Source organism: Podospora pseudoanserina, chromosome 5 (genome assembly GCF_035222485.1).
Source record: "Podospora pseudoanserina strain CBS 124.78 chromosome 5, whole genome shotgun sequence".
NCBI lineage: Eukaryota > Fungi > Ascomycota > Sordariomycetes > Sordariales > Podosporaceae > Podospora > Podospora pseudoanserina.
The window spans coordinates 57,686-75,209 of NC_085924.1; the positions used below are offsets into that span (position 1 = coordinate 57,686).

Genomic DNA, 17,524 nt, shown 5'->3' on the forward strand with positions numbered 1-17,524 from the left:
ATCAGTTTGCCCTCTCAGGCAAAACACCAAACATCAGCATTCACATTCCTCGCAGTCAATCTCGTGGTGAAAGCAACTGGGAGCACGTGGGGGGAGGGGACACCGGGCCAGACCCTTGGGATAAAAATAAGAACTTAGCGTCATCCAAGCTCTCGGTGACATTGCGCTATCTAGCAAACGCGGGGCAAAAGAGACCTGTATCTCTCAACCTGCAACTGGAATGGTGTGTCTAAACTATGGGTAAAAGAGCCTCATTAGCATTATTTTTTTTCTTCATCGTGTTATGCTCGCGGTAGAGAATATTTTTGCCCCGGTATGGTTTGCCAAACACAGGCGGTCCCTTATGCAGTGAGATCAGATGCAACCGTGACAGTCAGCCCCTCACCAATCCCTCCCCCAACAGACAGTGCTGCTGCGCCGGCCGCCGGGGAAGAAACCGGTGAAAATTTCCTGAGGTTGAGTGGCTCTGCGCCGCAGGCGATGTATGGGATTTGAATAGGGGTTTTTGTTAGATTCTCTCTCGACAACAGTTCCAGGTTACACACCTCTGGTCCACAAGATGACGAAGTTTGTCGAGTCCCTGTCGAGGCCGGAGTCAGGTTGTTTAGGACATCGTGTACACGGACACCAGTGTTACCTATTTGATCCGGGGAGTCTACATGTATTTCGAACACTTTTGTACATCGAAGAGCTCTTCATTACTCCGTAGACCTGTCCACAACCGCATCATCAACTGATACCCGGATGTCTTGAAGCGCACTGTCAGAGGCCCCTCGTCAGCGCTAGCGTCGGTCTTCAGGGCTGATGATCCATGTGGGGCATGGATGGCATGGCTGGGACCCTACGGGGCCGTTCCCGAAGACCGAACGCGCAAGGTCCGCCCATCTTCATCATTCAGGAACCAGTTAATGGGCGGGTGAAAAATAACGATTCAGACGTTGAAACAAGTCGTCGGGAGTGACCTGAGGGATACCTGACATGGGACATGCCCGGCCTACACACTACTGACTGAGGTGTCGCATGGAAGATCGCCCAGCAGAACAGGTTTGGCTGCTGGAGGGTGCCTGGTTGGAAGTGGGTGGTGCAAGGTTTCTGGCAGGTACCACCCTCCTGTCGTGCATCATTAGCGCCCGACCCTCTGGAGCAACACCCCATGAGGCCCCAATCAATCCTCAGCATTTGCGGTGCACGCAGAGCTGAAGGCCAGAATCTCGTATTTCCTCCGTTCATTTCCCACGCACGCTCTCTTTATCAGAGTGTTTCGCTGGTTCTCTGGCTTTTCTGTCTTTGTGATCCTTTTGCTTTCTCCCCTCCAACGTCCCTCTCCCAGTCCGATGTGCTGCTGAGCTGGAGATGCTGCAGCCTGTCGCCGTCTGTGTCCCGCCGCCATCCCATCTCGATGATTTCACAACATAAATACACCGGTTCGCCCGCCAGAATGCCGTCTCGGAGGTCGTCTGTCGCGATCGCCTTCATCGCTCTTAGTTTCCTGCTGCTGCTCTACACATCGAGGAGGCTGGGCAGCTGGACGCCCTACAACGAGCCTTATCACCACGAGACCGATCCCCACAAGAGCCAACATGCGCCCCAGGGAGATGGCGCCCACGATACCAAGCCCGTACCGTCGACACAGGCCCCCGCCGTCGACCCCCTGTGCGAAGGGTTCCCCGACACCAGCAACATCCTGCTCGTCATGAAGACGGGAGCGTCCGAGTCGTTTGCGCGTGTGCCCACCCAGATGATGACCATGCTCAAGTGCCTCCCCGACTTCCTCATCTTTAGCGACATGGACCAAAACATTGGCGGACAAGAGATCCACGACAGTCTGGCCACGGTCCAGGAGGCTGCGCAGGAAGACAACTCGGACTTTGACCTGTATCGCCGACAAAAGTGGTGCGAGGTCGACCAGGAGAACTGCAACAAGCTCGGCAACCCGGCCCGGGAAGGGTGGAACCTTGACAAGTACAAGAACGTCCACATTGCTGAGAAGGCGTATAACATGCGGCCCAACTACGACTGGTATCTGTTTGTCGACGCCGACACCTACGTGCTGTGGCCCAACCTGGTCGAGTGGCTGAAGCAGCTGAAGCCGACCAAGAAGGTCTACCTGGGCAGCGTCACGCTGATCAATAACTTCAGCTTCGGACACGGAGGCTCGGGTTACATCGTCAGCAAGGCGACCATGGACGACTTCATCGGCAACAACCCGGGTGTCGGCAACCAGTACGATATGAGAGCAAAGCGCGAGTGCTGCGGCGATTACATCTTTGCCCTTGCGCTTAAGGACAAGACGGAAGTCGGGGTCCAGCAGATGGTAAGTGTCTCCCTCCCTGCATTGGCATGCTTCTTCCTTGGCACGCTCGCTCGCGTGGTGTCTTGGATCCCGATCGCTTCCAGCATTCTGGGACGAGGCTAACAACTGGACTGCAGTGGCCCACCATCAACGGCGAAAAGCCCGCCACTCTTCCCTTCGGCCCATCGCATTGGTGCCACCCCATTGTCACCATGCACCACATGAACGCCGAGGAGATCAACACCTTCTGGCACTTTGAACGGAAGCGATACCACCGCCTCGCGCAGTCTGGCAAAAAGACCGAAACGCTTGTGATCCGCGACATCTTTGACGAATTCTTGGCTCCCAAACTGAACGAGACACGCGAGGATTGGGACAACAACGCCGACAATCGCTTCTACCTCGACCAATCCAACGACCGCAAGTGGGAAGACTGGATGACGAACCGCATGAAGAAGCAGGACCAGTACAACGAGCACGAGAAGAAGGCACACGAGTCGTTCGAGGCCTGTGGTGCCGCCTGCAAGAGCTTGGGCAACGAGTGCTTCATGTACAGATACAAGGATGGTGCCTGCAGTATTTCCAACTCTTTCCAGCTTGGCAAACCCCTGAAGAAGGGGGCAGACAAGGACCGGACCATGAGCGGCTGGGACGTCGAAAAGATCAAGAAGTGGGTGGCCGATCAACCGGCATGCGACAAGATCCGTTGGCCCGAGGTCAAGACCAACTAGAAGGAGGAGTTGTCATCATGGTCGCCAATGGGAGTTTCATTCCGATTCAAGGCAAAAAACACACATTCATGAGCCATCAGCTCTGGGAATTTTAGGGATAAGGACTGCTTTGGCGTTTGGGTTGGCTTTGACGGGCGCTGTGGCATACTGGGTAGGTATAATGAAGGAAGGGAAAGACAGGACAAAGGAAGAGGAGCTCGCTGGTACAGGACTCCATCAGCATCATTGAACAAAACACGACAAAAGCGGCGGGAATAGATTTTTTTGGGGGGCACTTTTACAACCAGCGGCATCTGACAAGCAAGCAGGCGAGCACGTACATTGGTCATTTTCTCTTGATAGAATTTGTTTGACGGCATCTCTCCACTTCAACAATTGTATAAATCTGCTTTGGCATATGTAGATGAATGCAACCATGTAGACAACAGTGTGTGTTTGGGTTGTTGAAACAAGTGTTGCCACTCCCTTGGATTGGGTACCATACGGCAAACCAATAATCCCGGCGTGAGACACAGATCAAGACATGTTTTATTGCCCGTCTCATTTTTATCCAGCTTCACCTTCCCTGCTTCCCCAGCCCTCGTTCACGGCTCCGACTAGATATACGGCTGCAGACTAGGCAAAACCCGATCATACGCCACACTGGACGGCGGCTCCATTGCAAACATGTAGTTTCCCCACCATGGGCCGCCTCCCCACCAAGCCCAGCCAGTCCAGACATCGTTGTTCTGCTGCAGGTAGCTCAGCATTCCTGTCAGGGCAGCAATGCAGTTGGTGTTGGCCCCGCCGGCTGTCTCTCCGAGGAAGCCCTTCTTCTTATTCTGCTTCAGCCACTCGGTAGCAGCACGGACACGTTCAGCGCCGATGGTGCGGGAAACGCAGGTTTCCGAGGTGCCGGAGCCGTCGCTGTCAAGGTACTGGTGCATTTGGTAAATAATCTTCTCGCCCGTCGAGCCGGCTGGATCACGGAGGGAGAGGAGGTTGGCTCCGTTGCCCGAGGATACCTATGGGCGAGTATGGTTAGTGCCAAGACTGACAATGAAAAGGGGCAAAATAGGGGGCGTCACCCAGGTCCAAGCGCCAGTCCAAGAGTTTCCTTCGACCATGATGTACTGAGCCGTCGCTCCCGTGGCACGGATGGCGTCGATAGCAGCTTGGTTGAGGCGGCGGACTAGATCATCAGCCATGTCGTGATACTCGTTGTTGGTGTCAAAGATGACCTTGTCGTTGTTGACGAAGAGCTTGGCAATGGTGGTCCACCAAGCCGCGAAGCCAGCTACATCGGTTATGACATTGTTGTAGTAGCGGCCAAAGTTGTGGGGGTCAATGATGGCATAGGCGCCTTTGCTGGTGACATAGTTGACGATCTGGAGCTTAATTAGCGACCTATCAAGAACAGGACACGTTCACTGGGAAACTACATCAGTCAGGCCGCTGGCATAAGTGGCATCAAGTGGGCCATCAAGCCTGTTGGGAACAATGCGTTCCCTGACAAGGTGTCAGCGCTTTTGACTGGAGTACGTTATGTTGAATGTGCCAAGGTCCACTCACATCATGAAAGCAATGCGGAAAGTGTTGAATCCCTTGCCCATCAAGGCCTATCCCGTATCATCAGTTTTAGAAGCTACACAAGCAATCTGCCGTGTCGGATCAAGACTTACATCGATACTCGACCTCACCGGCCAGGTGTAGTGTTTTCCAAGCTGGCCAGGCAGAGTATCTTTTCCGAACTCAGCACCGGATTGGTTGACGCCAACGAACTGGAACTTGGTTGCCCGCTTGGTCGGGGCATCACAGACTGGCGCCGGAGCCGGGGCCGCCAGCGCTGACCCGACGGCAGCGGCGCCGAGAAGAAAATTGAGAAGCTTCATGGCGAACTCTCACACGATGATGGAGTGACAAGTTCAACATAACACCAACACGGCAGACTCATTTTTATACCAATAGTCAATATTTCCATTCAGTCTTGACGACTGCAATCAAAACATCACCAGACCACCGGAAATACCCCCTCCGCCCTCGCGATGAGAAAATAAAGTAAAGTTGATTAGGAGCTCTGCGCTGCTCAGATTTCCCTGAAACATTACGCCACGAGCGAGGCTCATATTCAGGCATGTCGGCGAGCACATAATTCGCGAGTGAAAGAGGCTCCAATCGGCGCCTTGGGAGGTATCTCGTCACCAAGATGCCGATGCAGACTTGCCAACAGCCGGGAATCGTCGTTGGAGAGTCTGTGGGGTTGACACTCTGCTCAAGGCCCGAATGGGGCTGCTTCCTCCGCCCTCCTCGAATCAGCCGTGAGAGCGCCATCGAGGGGATGGTCACAAGAAACAGATCAGATGGGCCGTTGAGCTCGTAGTGGATATTCTCACTTTAGCAAGTTCAATAACAAGATTGACTCGCGATAAATTAGAGACTGGAACGACAAAACGTTGATCACCTAAAGATCGATGATACAGATTACCTTAGTTAGGTAGGTACTTGAGGCTCGGTCCAAGTCATCAGACAAGGCTGCGATGTTTTTGCCTGTAAGGGAGGCTACTATTTCCCCCTGACTGGTATCTACCTTAGTCAGGTAGTAGGCGCCGATGTCATTCAGGTAGGTCAGATGATGGGGTACACTGTAGCGAAATCGTAGCCCTTTGCCTAGCGATCGCCTAGATACAACAATGACCGGTATGGCAAAGCGCCGCAAATTAGCATTGCTATAGTTGCACTAGCTTCCTTGGCGACACACAAGCCGTTGAAAATGCCGATCTAGATACAGGGCCGGGAGTAATCCGGCAACCGGAACAGGGGGGCAGAGCCGGCCCGCATGACCTCTGCCTTAACACCGATTTGAGCCGAATGTTTCGACCCCCTTTCCCCTCGTGGTTGGTGGGCATGTTGGTGTTACACTCTCTCCAAATCCTCATTAACTCGGCCAGCTGATCGACCGATTCGCGTTGAAATTTAGGACGGTACAATCGGACGTCAAGCCGCCCGGCAACGCTCTTAGCAACTGAACTCACCGGAGAAAAGTGGAGAGCAGATGGCCGGACTCCGGGTCATTCCGGGATGCAGACGAGGCTTGCACTTTGGAGGTACCTGTGGACGGAGGGTGACCTTGCAGACAACACGACAGTTAAGGCCACTAGGGCAGCCAGGAAGCAGCCGCCGACCATATTCTGCCACCACAGCATCAACACCGAATGGAAGAGGATGGGGCCGCAACGCATTCATTACCTCGGGGGCACTGAGTCTCGTTGGATTCGGAGCAGGTGTCATGTTCGGCAAGGGATACTATGAATTAATGCAACCAAAGGCTGAATGGGATTTGAACACGCCGAATATCCCCAAGGCTATCACGTATGCCAACCGATTCGAGATGCTGCATGCTGCCGAGGAGATTGCCCGACTGATAGGCCAAGATTGTGTCAGTTACGACTCTGATGTGTTGGAACATCACGGACACTCTGACTGGTCTACTTCCAACTCCTCAGAAAGAGCCGTCGCCGTAGTCTATCCTCGGACGACAGAGGATGTGTCTACCATCGCCCGGATATGCAGCAAACGCAAAGTCCCCATGATCCCTTTTGGAGCTGGCTCGTCGGTTGAGGGCAACTTCAGCCAGCCTTATTCAGGAATCTGCATCGACTTCACCAATATGAATAAGGTGATATCGTTCCACCCGGAAGACATGGACGTGGTAGTCCAGCCAGGAGTAAACTGGGTCGATCTCAACAACAAGATTGCCCACACCAACCTCTTCGCGCCGATGGACCCCTCCCCCACAGCCACCGTCGGTGGCATGGTCTCAACTAACTGTTCTGGCACCAATGCCTTCCGCTACGGAACCATGAAAGACTGGGTCCTCAACCTCACCGTTGTCCTGCCTGACGGCCAAACCGTCAAGACCCGTCGACGACCAAGAAAGACCTCGGCGGGGTACAATCTCACCTCGTTATTCGTCGGTGCAGAAGGGACTCTGGGCATTGTGACAGAAATCACCCTCAAACTCGCCCCTATACCGCAAGACACCTCCGTCGCCGTGATCCCCTTCCCCAGCATCAACGACGCCGCCGCAGCCGCCACCTTGCTCATCCGATCTGGCATCTCCGGCCTTGCCGCTCTCGAAATCATGGACGACGCCCAGATGGCCATCCTCAACAAGCACGGTAGCGCCACCGTCCGCCAACGCCGCTGGCAGGAGAAGCCCACCCTGTTTATCAAATTCTCCGGCACCACCGAAGCAATCAAATCCGACATTTCACGCGTCTCATCCCTCGTGGCACCTTTCAGTGCTCACCAGCCCATTTTTGCCAGATCGAAAAAGGAGGAAGCCAATCTCTGGGCTGCGCGCAAAGAAGCCTTGTTCACCATGGTTAATATCCGCCCCGAGGGAACAGAGATGTGGTCTACCGACGTTGCGGTGCCCATCTCGCGGCTTGCCGAGATCATCACCTGGTCCAAAGAGGAGTGTTCCAAGCTGGGCATTTTTGCCAGCGTCATTGGACATGTGGGGGATGGCAACTTTCATGTGGCTATGATGTATGACCCGAGGAATGCAGGGCAAAAGGAGGCAGTGGGGAAGACGGTCAAAGAGATGATGAGGAGGGCATTGGAGATGGAGGGGACCGTGTCGGGGGAGCATGCTATTGGGATTGGCAAGAAGGGTAGCCTCAGGGACGAGTTGGGGGTGGAAACGATTGGGTTGATGAGGGCGTTGAAGAGGGCTGTGGATCCCGATTGGATTATGAACCCAGGGAAGGTGTTTGACTAGCGTTGTTCTTTATCTCGCTCATATATATTAGGTAGTGGTATTTTTGGTTGAGTAGGTAGACACTGTTCAACACCCAAAGCTCGGGTATCATCGCGAAATGCCATATTCATTATCTACGCCCTGCCCTTAGTTGCCCAATGACCTCCTCTCCTACAAACACCGCCACAGTTCCGATCAAGACCCAGGCCCCGACATACCAAGCCCAGTCACCCACCACACCAAACACCAAGCCCCAGATCAAACCATCGAATACGCACGACGCAAAGCTCTGGCTCACTGCACCAGGACACACCTCAACCACAGACCGGCCGAACAGCAGCTGTTTTGCTTGCCAGAGCCCTATGATGGCCCTCCAGATTGCATACAGCGTAAAAACTGCCCAAACAGCATCTCGAAAAGTGATGAAAGAGGGATTTTGGATTTTGAATGAGACTTCGTATAGGATCGGGCTGAAATAGGTTTGCCGCCGTGGTTGACGTTTGTGGACATAGTCCGGGTTGGGTTGGAATTCGACCGGCGGCATTGATACTTGGTGGTATAAATGTGTTGGTGAATGTAATACATTGGTAAAAACTTTATTAGGGATGGGTAGCAAATCACATGGGAGTTCGGGTTCTTTCTATTAAATGCTGCCTGGGGGAACCACGCAATCCAGGAGACGTGCCAAGAGTCGAATGGCCATCGAGACCCGCAAAGGTGGTACTAAGTTATCGAACATCCATCCTAGCTACAACCAGACGCGCAATCTAATTATTGTCTTTCAGGTCATGGTCAACTAAGCCTTGTTTTCGCCATCGCGCGTGACAGTCTCAGCCAAACCAGGCTGCTCCCCCTTTTCTTTTCTAGCAATGACAGCCTCGATCTCGGCAGCCAAGCGAGACTCGCCCTTTCTGGTGTTCCACGGACGTGGCCCGTCCTTAGAGAACATGACCTCAATCTCCTCCAACGTCTTACCGCAGGTCTCTGGGTAAAACACCCAGAACCAGATCGCCGCGGCAACGCACAAGGCGCCAAATATGATAAAGAGCTTCCAGGTAATGTTGACAAAAGCTGGTGGCGTGAACATGCCCAAGGCAAAGTTGAAGACCCAGTTGGACAGAGCCGCCATCGACATGCCTGTGGCACGGGTGCCGAGGGACCACACTTCAGCAGCGTAGATCCAGCATACTGGAGCCAGCGTAAGGGCGTACACCACGATCAGGAGATACGAGAAGGTGATGACAGTGTTGGCCGGGGCGCCCGAGTGAACAGCAATGACAATGTTGGCATTCGGGGGGTTGCCAACTCCACCAGGAACGTCGGTGTGGTTGCCACCCATGACACCGCCGATGACGAAGTGGCAGAAGCCCATGCCAAGAGCTCCCCAGACAAGGAGAGTGCGACGGCCAGTCTTGTCAATGAAAAGCCTGTGAAGAAGTGTCAGTCTTTGGGTTGTTGCCGACCAAACGAGAAAGTACTTACCACATGACACCTGTAAAGATGATGAAGACGGCATACTGAATACCCGAAGTAACCATGGCCACATCGCCCTCCAACCCGGCCATCTGGGCGATATATGTCAGGTAATACACAATGACATTGGCACCAGCCAGTTGCTGCCACGCCTGTACCGTCATTCCCGCCATGGTCCTCTTCCACATTCCATTCTTGAAAAACTTCCTCCACCCCTTTCCAGCCTCCCTCTCCGCATTCATGACTGTGACAATCTCTTCCCACTCGGCAATCACCCTCGGATCCTCAATATTGCCATCCGCCTGGATGTTTGCCAGCGTCCGGATCGCTTCTTCATCCCTCCCCACTTTGGCCAACCATCTGGGGGACCGGGGCAGAAAGGGCAGCCCAATAATGAGGAGAACGCAAGGAATAAACTGCGTCCCCCACGCCGTCCGGAAGCTTGCCGTCCCCGGGATACTCGCACACGCATAGCCGATAAAGTACATGATCAAAATGCCAAACTCGATGGCGAGCTGCTGGATAATGACCAGACTCCCTCTCTTTTCCGCTTTGGCGATCTCAGCCAGGTACACGGGCACCTGAGCGGACGTGATACCAACCGTGAATCCGTTGAACACTCTGCCCACGATCAGCTGGCCGACGTTTTGGCAGGCCACCTGCACAGATGTCCCAATGAGCCAGAATAAGCACGCAAACATGATGGAGTCCCTCCGGCCAATCTTGTCCGAGATGGGGCCTGCGACGGCAGAGCCAAGGACGGAGCCGGCGGCGAGGGCGGAACCGATGGCACCTTGGATGACGCCCGAGGGATTGTTGAAGTAGGTGATGTACTGGTTCGTGACGACGATGGCCGACATGGACGAGATGTCGAAGCCGAAAAGGGCACCGCCCAGGGTGGCGATGATGGCCACGAGGTGGACATTGTAGATAGTGGGGAGCTTCATCTTGGGCATCCTGTCTAGGTGTCTGAGCCCCTTGGGTGCTGCTGATGGTGACACACAAGAGCTCAGGTGGGAATAAGCTTAAATAAATGGAGGAACCACCAGGCTGGTCGATGGGAGCAGAGGAGGAAATTCTTGACGTTATCTATCTCGCTTCACCATATGGAGGTCTGGATCGGCCGACCAATATTACCCTTTGCATCCTCGCATCCTCGCATCCTGCGTGAGGGGAGAGACATACAACCGTAGACGCGAGCCAATGCGGTCAGGCCGCTGCGACCAGGAAGAGGCATGGTTGATACAAGCAAGTTGAGCCGTTCTGGATGTTACCCTGATGGTCGTGCGTGCCTGTGGTCCAGGAAGCGTCAAGATGGTGGTGGAGCGAGGGAGGTTGGAGGAAATGACGGATCCCGCCAATCATGGGCCGGACCGTTGCGACGCAGCGGAAGTATGCCGTGGCATACCGTTGAGACTGTGACCGTCGATGCACCGGGTTTCGCAGCCGTGATAGGCGCGCTTCTGACCCATGCTCGGATGAATGTAGCATTGACGAGCAGGTCACTACCGCCTTCGGCAGTTTTATCGACGATACCTGACTTGCTGTCGATCGGTGGATGTGTCTCCAGGAATTTTCCCCGGCTTTTTTACCCCAACTTTTAGGTGGAGAGGCGGGGGCCTGATCACGGCGTGTTCAGTCAGTGTTTACTGTGTGGAGATGGAATGTGCCAAACCGGCGTCATATTTTCTGATCAGACATGGCAGCTGGCTGCCATTTTCCCGCAATACAAGATCCATCCGTCTACCAACATGATCAAGCGGCAGTGATGTACTGGCTGTGCGCCCGAATCCGGTTGCCATACTTGTACAACACCCACGGCACTGGAACCAACACAACGGAGATGAATCCCAACAAACTGCTGGCCCATCCGGTACCCAAAGACGAGAATAGCTGCACGGTAAACAGAGGGAAGGCACCTCCAAAGGCATACCTCAACAAACTGTTGGCACTGAGCGCACTCGCGCCGTGCAGCGAGCCATACGAGTTCATGATGTACAGGGCACCGCTGCTGTACACCATGATGTTTCCCACAGCAAAGGGCACTGCGGCCACGACAGGGCTCGCCCAGTGTGCGCCTGCGTTGGCGGACCACCCGAACCAAAACAAACTGGCTGGATTGAGGGCGCTGCCCACCATGGCGCCGTAGAGACGGTGCTCAGGTGGCACTTTGCCAACCCCATACTTGGTCTCCAATGCGGGATACGTGCGACGGTCAATGTAGACAACCCCAACGAACCCTACTACGCACCCCAGCGCGATGGAGAGAAACGTGAGGCCTTGCTGGCCCGGGGTGAAGTTGTAGTGGCCGCCAGGGCCAAAGATGTAGGGAAATGCGGCAAAGAAGCTGTAGAAAACGGCAAAGTTGAAGGCCATGTAGATGGTCATGAAGAGCACGATGGACTCGACAAAGAGCATCTTGAACGGCTTGAGAAGAATACGCTGGAGGATGGCGCGGGATGGCGGAGCGACCTTGGAGGACCGCGTGGGTGTTTTCTCGTTTCGGGTGCGCTTCTCCAGAATGATCTTTTTGTAGGTTTCGGACTGCGGAAGGGCGTACAGGTAGTTGAAGACGATCATGAAGAGGATAACCCATTGAAGCCATCGCCATCCCTTGGCCTCGATCAGGTAGCCGCCGACAACAGGCCCAAAGGCCGGCCCCAGAAAAGGCGAAACAAAGTAAAAAGGATACACGACGCCGGCGAGGGTGGGCCGCCAGAGATCGGCATTGGTGCCGCCGCCCACCGACACCACGGCACTGCCAAAGAAGCCAGCAAAGGTGCGGCAGACAATCAGAGTGACAAAGTTGGGAGCCAGTCCAGAGCCCAGGGTGAACAGGCCAAAGATGGGAACTGTCGTCAAATAGACGATCCTGCGGCCGTAGTTCTCGCTGACAGGGGCAGCAATGATGGCGCCGAGACCAAGGGCCCAGAGGAAGAGGGAGAGGCCGAGCAATGATTCGGTGCGGGACACGTTGAACTGCTGTGATATGTCGTTGGTACCCGAGGTGTAGACCGAGGAGGCAAAAGAGACGTTGACGCAGAGGAGGGCCGGAATGCTCGTCATGTAGAGGCGCTTCCACAGGGGCCAGTTGTAGGGACAGTCGGCATCATCAGGGCCTGTCCAGTCCAGGTCAACCAAGTCGCGTGCCTGAGGCGCTCGGGAGGGGAGAGTCATGGCGGTCGAGCGTAAAGGTGAGTGTCCTGGTGATGTGAGCAGTCCATGTTACCCACCTCACATCACATACCTGTCGACGATGATTCATCCTGTCGGTTATTCCCGTTGCGTGCCCGGGTGTTGTTGGTTGACTGTCGACGTTCCCTGACGGAAGCTTGGCTTGATGCTGCTTGTGGGGACTCGGACGAGGGAGGAGCTTTGACCACTACGAAAGACCAAGTTGTTGCACGTGACAGCGCATGATCCATGCCAACTTGGAAGGATCCTGGAAAGTCACTCACCCTCTTCCTCCCTCATCCTCACCACTGGTGACAATGAACAATGGCCGACCTCACAGCTGTCCCGGGCGAACTGCCCAGAATGATATGCCATGAGCTCGACGAGCCGTCTGACGATTCAACCTCCATCGAAACATGACTCGGTTAGGGTTATTACCCACCGGAAGGAAGTCGGGTAAATATCACGTGCCCGCGCGAAGGTTTCGCGAAGAGGGCTGTTTACACAATACACTTCAGCCTTGCTGTGCTGTTTGTCGTGGCAGCTCTCCAGCATCAACAACAATGGCTACCTTCATGAGCCTGCTGAACGAGACCTTTGTCCAGGATTTGCAACGAGGTGCGCGATTTCGAAACCCTCGCCGATGTCCTCAACACTCTGCGCCTTGTCCCGTACCGCCCGCCGCCTCGCCGTCGTCGCTGAAAGGCCCCTGTACGAAGTCGGATAGAGAAGTTCAAGGCTCTTCCCCTGGCATGAGCTGCCCACACCGGCCACACCGGCACTGGGCGCAAGGCGCTCGAATACAGCGCTGATCCCAATGCCTGCTTCTAACTCTACTACTTATCTAGAACACTAAGTACACTACGGGGTTACGTTTTTAATCTTTTAATTAGTCTATTTATAAATATCTCCGGAAAAACTAAATCGTTTAAAACTTCGTCCCGCTGCCCTACAATCCGGAAATTACTACGAGAGTTCGGCTTTGTATTCAGGATATTATCGATTGTTTTATAGTCTTTAAAAGTACTTTCTAAATCTATAATTATAAGTAATGTTAAAATACAGCTTTTGTTTGTGGATTTTACAGTGTATCTAAGCCCTGTATATTACAGGGCCTCAGAGGCTATACAATGGCTTAAATCAGCAGTGTTGAGGGACTATAGTACCGGAACGGAGGCTCGGCCTCTGGAAGCAATCCGAGGTCACGGAAAGCCGAGCGCTAAGGCCGGTACCTTATAGCAGTTAAACGGTAGCGCAATTAACGGGCGTTCGGGCTCGGAAACGGGCGTTTAGGCCCGGGAACGGAGTTACCCTCAGGGAACGAGTAAAAGGCCGATAGCCTATAAGACCTCTGTCTTATATCCTATTCGCTATGGTATTTTGTCACAGTTAACCCAACAGCAGGCCGCGCCACATGTGGGGCGCAGGACGCCCCTAACCTATCGTTAAGGAGGTCAGGGGATGACCAATCAGGGGTAAGCAGAAGTGCTATGGCGCCAAGGCTCATGAGCACTCTGCAGGATGCAATGTGCTAGGAGTGATCAGAGGGATAGCACGACGAGCACTTCGCAGGATGCAATATGCTAGGAGTGATCGGGGCCGTAGCAGGGCGAGCACCTCACGGTCCTGAGGTCTATATATACGGAGGAACTGGCCGGTGTAGATAGACAGTTCCGCAGTATGCAATTCAAGCTTGTATTCACGGTATCTAGTGTTTACATTGAGACATCTTGTTGTGCACTGTTTAGCTGCACCGAGCCACGATTATTCAGAAGTGCCTTCGACCAGTATCCCTTTCAGAGGTTCTGGATAGGGGTTCGTCACACGTTGCATACTCACTTCAACTCTGTCACGGATAAGTTAAAGGCGTCTTTTTACCACTATGGCCGGACCTGAGAATGTTCAGATGGGAGGCGTCCCGCCTAGCCCAGGCACCGAGGGACCTTCCAGACATATACCCTCTACCGCAGAGCAGGTCATCAAGCGCCTCAAAGAACTCGAGGACGAGGCTCAGCAGACCCGGGAGCAGATTTTCGCTATCTCGACTACGTCTAAGTCGACCATTAAGTTCCCGGTGCCGGAGCGCTATGGAGGAGAAAAGGCCGAGCTTAGAGGGTTCTTAATCCAGCTTAAGACCTATTTTCGTCAACACCCAGACCAGTTCACCAACGAAGAGTCGAAGGTGATCTTCGCGGCCACCAGGCTCAAGGATAGGGCTCTCGCGTGGTTCGAGCCTATCCTCGACGACTACTACGAGCAGGAGCGGGAGTACCAAGAGAAGATTACCGTGGAGTGCTTCGAGAGCTACCGTGCCTTTGAGGCTAAGCTTAAGGAGGTGTTTGGGGAGTACGATGAAGCAAGGCGCGCGCAGGGGAGGCTCTTGAGCCTGCGCCAGACACGCTTAGCGGCTGACTACGCGGCTCAGTTCAAAATCGATAGCCTGCGTAGCACTATCAACGATGAGGGATTAATGCAGCTCTTCTACTATAGCCTCAAGGAAGAGGTGAAGGATGAGTTATATAAGGAGTCAAGGCCCGATACCATCGATAAGTATATCGCCATAGCTATACGGATCGACGATCGGCAGTTCGAGCGTCGTACGGAGAAGAGGAACTACGGCAGGGGTACCTACGGTAACAACCACAAGGGACACTTTGGCAATAACCGTCTTAACGATAAGCGTAAGCGGAGATACCCCAGCACTAGCTACTCCGGTACTATATACTCGGGACCGATAGACGTCGACGCCATACAACAACAGAGGCCATAAGGCCGGGGCTAGGGCAGAGATAACCTTAAGTGTTTCAACTGCGGCAAGATAGGATACTTTAAGAAGGACTGTAGGGCACCTAAACGGCTCGGATGGAAGAAGGAGATCGTATTAACTACTATATCGAAAGGACCGAGGGTTATGGAGGTAGTAGCCATCGGGTACTAGCAAGGCGGAGCGGCAAGCTCCGAGGAAGACTCTAACTGGCACGCCGGACAAGAAGATATAGAGTTCCAGGAGGTGAAGGAAGCCCTGGAAAGGCCAAAGGCGGAGCACGAGGAAGGAGATCTTCAGATACAGGCATTGCAGGATTAACTGGCACAGATCGCTACGGAAGTCACTACGGAGGTCGCTAAAGACGAGGGTCTTACGCAAGGACCTACCAGGTGGACAATACCAGAGAGGCAGTATGGCAAGCACGGAATCACTGTCTCACAGGATACATCACAGCCTGTGAAGCTCTTATATAAGAGCTGGGAAGAGTACTGGAAAGGCAGGAAGGTCGCCAGCATTGGGATCGCGAAGTTGCTAAGGGATACACCAACACCCACATAGTATACACCCTGTGAGGGAGATACGGCACAGCTTCATCCCAGGTATCCGGAGTATTAAAGAGTACCTTGGTTCCAGTGTATTATACACGGATATGTGGAGCACCACCAGAGCAAGTCGCTATACGGCCACTGGCCGGTACGTAAGGTGGGTAAGGAGGGCAAACCACAGCCAGTTAGAAGGACTATGGCCCGATGGGAAAAGGCCTAACAGAAGGACCTAAACGACTACGTCTTATAGAAGGTTTAGGACCCGGTTGAACTAAAGGATGGCCTTTAGGTTATACAGATCGCACTAAGGTATGCGAGGTGCTGCGTCGAATACGTAGACGGTTGGAATATAGACGATAGCGTACGCTCGTGGGAGGAAGTGATACTGGGATGGTGCCCAAGCCTAGACTACGCTATATACCTGCGGGAGAAGGTTAAGCGATATTATTAAGCTAAGACGCCCAAGACCAAGCAGAAGAACCGCTATCGAGCATGGATGCGAGAGAATGCCAGAGACGGAAGATGGGAGGAAGCTAGGCGGGCATGGTTGAAAGACTTCGTGTTACTGGATAACCCGGGGCAGGAGGACGCTCTTAAACAATATAACCGCTTAGGAAACGACTCGCGGCCCTTCGCGGGGGCCGTTAACCTCTAACGGACCACGAACGACATCTTCGAAGGCATTAGCGTAAGGCGAAGGTATGGGACAACGACCCGGCGCTTGTTAGCGAGGTCGTTGCCGTATAGGGAGGAGGTAAGAAAGATAAACGCCTCTGGGTTACTGCACGATAGAGGGATCTCTAGGCAGTGGCACTGGTAGACGGTAGTGCAGAGACGAACTTAATTTCGTTACAGTTCGTGTACTAGGCCCGTATACTATAGAAGAAAAAGAAGGAATGGATAGTTATATAAGGTCCATTTCCTACGCAAAAGGTCTATAGGGAGACACTACCCCTGGATATCACAGTCGAAGGAAAAACGATATTAGTTATATTCGATATTATAGATATAGGACCCTCAAAGGATATAATCCTGGAGCAACTATAGTATAAAGACTATAACCCAGATATCGATTGGAGGGATAGTGGCCACCTACGACCAAGAGAGCCTTAGAAGTATCTAACCAACGATAGAAGATTAGGAGCACGCACAGAGCAGAGTGCAGGACGAGCATCCTCCACGGCACCACCGTAAGGAGCATAGAAAGTAATAATGTATTCTATCGATACAGGCGGCAAGATCGAAGAAGTAGGGTTGACGACGTTGGTGGAGATATCGGAGGTTAATAAATATGCTTACTACAATAACGTGGAGAAAAGCGAGAAAAAGGCGGTACCGGTGGAATATCGAGGATACCTAGCCTTTACGGCTAAGTATTTAGAAGGGCTTCCAGAGCGAGGACCGTAAGACTACGAGATTAAGTTAAAAGAAGGAGCCAAGCTACGGCTATTTAAGGTCTACCATACCAACGATAAGTAGAGTGAGGAGCTACGGAAATACTTAGACGAGAACTTAAAGAGAGGATATATTAGGGAGTCTATATCGCTAGTAGGGTACCCCGTATTCTTTATACCGAAGAAGGATAGTGGCTTACGACTATATATGGACTACCGCTAGTTAAATAACGAGATAGTGAAAAACAGTTACCCGCTACCGTTAATATCTAGGTTACGGAGTTAACTAGTAGGGGCGCGATACTTTATACGCTTAGATATACCTATCGGGTACGCCCATATACGGATTAAAGAAGGAGACGAATGGAAGATAGCGTTTCGCATACCCTATAGTCATTTCGAGTAT

The 17,524-nt window shown here is 53.2% G+C and overlaps 5 protein-coding genes across 5 annotated transcripts; 2 read left to right on the forward strand and 3 right to left on the reverse strand.

The window, feature by feature from the left end:
• The first annotated feature begins 440 nt into the window (after nucleotides 1-440).
• On the forward strand, nucleotides 441-3,293 carry QC764_502960 (uncharacterized protein). The gene is made up of 2 exons (XM_062947556.1): nucleotides 441-2,314; nucleotides 2,431-3,293. Exons 1-2 carry the CDS (start codon nucleotides 1,154-1,156, stop codon nucleotides 3,022-3,024), a joined length of 1,755 nt encoding a protein of 584 aa, XP_062798381.1. The 5' UTR covers nucleotides 441-1,153; the 3' UTR covers nucleotides 3,025-3,293.
• On the reverse strand, nucleotides 3,278-5,186 carry QC764_502950 (uncharacterized protein). The gene is made up of 5 exons (XM_062947555.1): nucleotides 4,686-5,186; nucleotides 4,576-4,622; nucleotides 4,446-4,512; nucleotides 4,092-4,391; nucleotides 3,278-4,028 (listed from the first exon to the last, which is right to left on the reverse strand). The coding sequence occupies exons 1-5, from the start codon at nucleotides 4,893-4,895 to the stop codon at nucleotides 3,621-3,623; spliced, it is 1,032 nt and encodes a 343-aa protein (XP_062798382.1). The 5' UTR covers nucleotides 4,896-5,186; the 3' UTR covers nucleotides 3,278-3,620.
• Nucleotides 5,187-6,055: 869 nt separating this feature from the next.
• QC764_502940 (uncharacterized protein) lies at nucleotides 6,056-7,786 on the forward strand (the record flags this gene model as incomplete). Its single annotated transcript, XM_062947554.1, has 1 exon — nucleotides 6,056-7,786. The coding sequence occupies one exon, from the start codon at nucleotides 6,056-6,058 to the stop codon at nucleotides 7,784-7,786; it is 1,731 nt and encodes a 576-aa protein (XP_062798383.1).
• Nucleotides 7,787-8,341: 555 nt separating this feature from the next.
• QC764_502930 (uncharacterized protein) lies at nucleotides 8,342-10,194 on the reverse strand (the record flags this gene model as incomplete). The annotated part of the gene is made up of 2 exons (XM_062947553.1): nucleotides 8,342-9,192; nucleotides 9,248-10,194. The coding sequence occupies 2 exons, from the start codon at nucleotides 10,192-10,194 to the stop codon at nucleotides 8,562-8,564; spliced, it is 1,578 nt and encodes a 525-aa protein (XP_062798384.1). The 3' UTR covers nucleotides 8,342-8,561.
• Nucleotides 10,195-10,993: 799 nt separating this feature from the next.
• QC764_502920 (uncharacterized protein) lies at nucleotides 10,994-12,415 on the reverse strand (the record flags this gene model as incomplete). The annotated part of the gene is made up of 1 exon (XM_062947552.1): nucleotides 10,994-12,415. One exon carries the CDS (start codon nucleotides 12,413-12,415, stop codon nucleotides 10,994-10,996), a length of 1,422 nt encoding a protein of 473 aa, XP_062798385.1.
• Between the last annotated feature and the right edge of the window lie 5,109 nt (nucleotides 12,416-17,524).

Coding starts and splice junctions, on each gene's coding strand:
- QC764_502960 (XM_062947556.1), top strand. CDS start 1,154: ATGAGGCCCCAATCAATCCTCAGCATTTGCGGTGCACGCAGAGCTGAA. Junction 2,315..2,430: donor AAGTCGGGGTCCAGCAGATG/GTAAGTGTCTCC, acceptor ACTGGACTGCAG/TGGCCCACCATCAACGGCGA.
- QC764_502950 (XM_062947555.1), bottom strand. CDS start 4,895: ATGAAGCTTCTCAATTTTCTTCTCGGCGCCGCTGCCGTCGGGTCAGCG. Junction 4,513..4,575: donor TTCCGCATTGCTTTCATGAT/GTGAGTGGACCT, acceptor ACACCTTGTCAG/GGAACGCATTGTTCCCAACA. Junction 4,029..4,091: donor GGACTGGCGCTTGGACCTGG/GTGACGCCCCCT, acceptor ACTCGCCCATAG/GTATCCTCGGGCAACGGAGC.